Source organism: Cyprinus carpio, chromosome A20, assembly GCF_018340385.1.
Source record: "Cyprinus carpio isolate SPL01 chromosome A20, ASM1834038v1, whole genome shotgun sequence".
In the NCBI taxonomy this organism is placed as follows: domain Eukaryota; kingdom Metazoa; phylum Chordata; class Actinopteri; order Cypriniformes; family Cyprinidae; genus Cyprinus; species Cyprinus carpio.
The window spans coordinates 1,370,496-1,371,978 of NC_056591.1; the positions used below are offsets into that span (position 1 = coordinate 1,370,496).

General features: G+C 43.9%; 1 protein-coding gene across 1 annotated transcript in view; it reads left to right on the forward strand.

Moving 5' to 3' along the window:
- Positions 1-1,261, forward strand: part of LOC109092450 (monocarboxylate transporter 10-like) — a 40,911-nt gene extending 39,650 nt beyond the window's left edge. The window contains exon 6 of the mRNA XM_019106250.2: positions 410-1,261. Coding sequence (XP_018961795.1) covers positions 410-642 — 233 coding nt within the window. The 3' untranslated portion in view covers positions 643-1,261. The remainder of the gene's footprint in view (positions 1-409) is intronic.
- Positions 1,262-1,483: the final 222 nt, after the last annotated feature.

Consider the following 1,483-nt stretch of genomic DNA (forward strand, 5'->3'; position numbering starts at 1 on the left):
TGATTTATTTGACAGATTGGTTTGGGGTTTAGTGTCTTAGCAGATTTGAAAAACAAATGAAAATTATAATTTTGAATGTTTTTGTACTGTAATTTTAAGTTCTAAAGTCAAGACTCTGGTAAAGTACTGAGAAAGTCAGGTAAACATGACACACAGACACACACAACTCATTTATTCAGAATGTGTTGATTTAAGACGTCTGTACAGCTGAGTGAAGCCTGCTCAGAATTCAGTGTAAAGACTAAATCACGCCAGACCCTCAGTGACCTCAGGTCCCAGGATCAAGGTGTACGCTTGCTGTGGAAATGCATTTATGCCACTTCTGAACAGCTTTCAGATGTAAAAGACAGAAGTGTTTTTGTGGTGTAAATGTGGCCTCGTTGACCCGTCTGTCTGTTTCTGTACGCAGGGTTCCTCAGAGACCGTCTGGGCAGCTATGACGTGGCCTTTTACCTGGCAGGCATTCCTCCCATCATCGGGGGGGCCATGCTGTGTCTGATCCCGTGGGTGGAGGCGCGGAGGAAGAGGAAGGAGGCGCAGATAGCGGCTGACACCACCGAGAAGATGCTGGAGAGCAAGAGCAGCACGCAGGACACCGCAGACGACGAGATGAAGACCAAGGACCCCGAATCCGTCATCTGAGAGTCGTGAAGGTTTACAGCGGAGAGACTGACAGATATGTGTGTGTGTGTGTGTGTGTGTGTTTTCTATCCCTGCAGGAACATGCGGATCGGCATAAAACAGGGCTTCTCCACAAGTGTGATTTTTGAGCTATGCATCTTTCAGAGAGTTTGCTTGAATATTTTTGTATTGAGTTTCTAGGCTTTAAAAGGGAAATGTTCGACAATCATTGGATAAGAAGGGAAGATGTTTGCTGGTGAAGCCCTGAGAGGTGATGCATGGGATTTCATTTTAACCAGCTTATGTTTGCTTTACTCTTAGAATCTAGCTATAATTTTATAATGCCAGACTATATGAAGTCACTCGTATGATTGTTTTAAAGGGGAACGTCAGCCATGCAATATGTATTCATTCCTCCTGAGTTTGGAAAATTCGAAACACGTTTTTGCAAATGCACATTTTAGCCACGAGTGTTACTAGAGGAAACGTCACTGCATGGAGACAGTGTTTTATATGCAATTATCTGTGATGTATTTTGATTGAGAAGTAGCAGCTGAGGAATCATTAATGCTGCTTTAATGTGTAGCGCAGCTGATGCTGTGCCAGTGTTCTCAGTGAGTTAGTATCGAGCGGCGTGTTTTGTTGTTTTTTTATTGTGGAGTGGCGTGTGTTTGGGTTTATGTTTTTGTTGGCTGGTAGATGGACGTTTACAGGATGATTTTCATGTGTTCCAGCTGGAGGGGAATCTGGTCATCGGATGTAAACGTCCCGCTGTATCTCACGTGAGCGGTCTGCAGGAGTGTTCATCTGGTCCTGTGATCTACCTCAATTAACATGATTCTGGAAATATCAGAGGATCGTA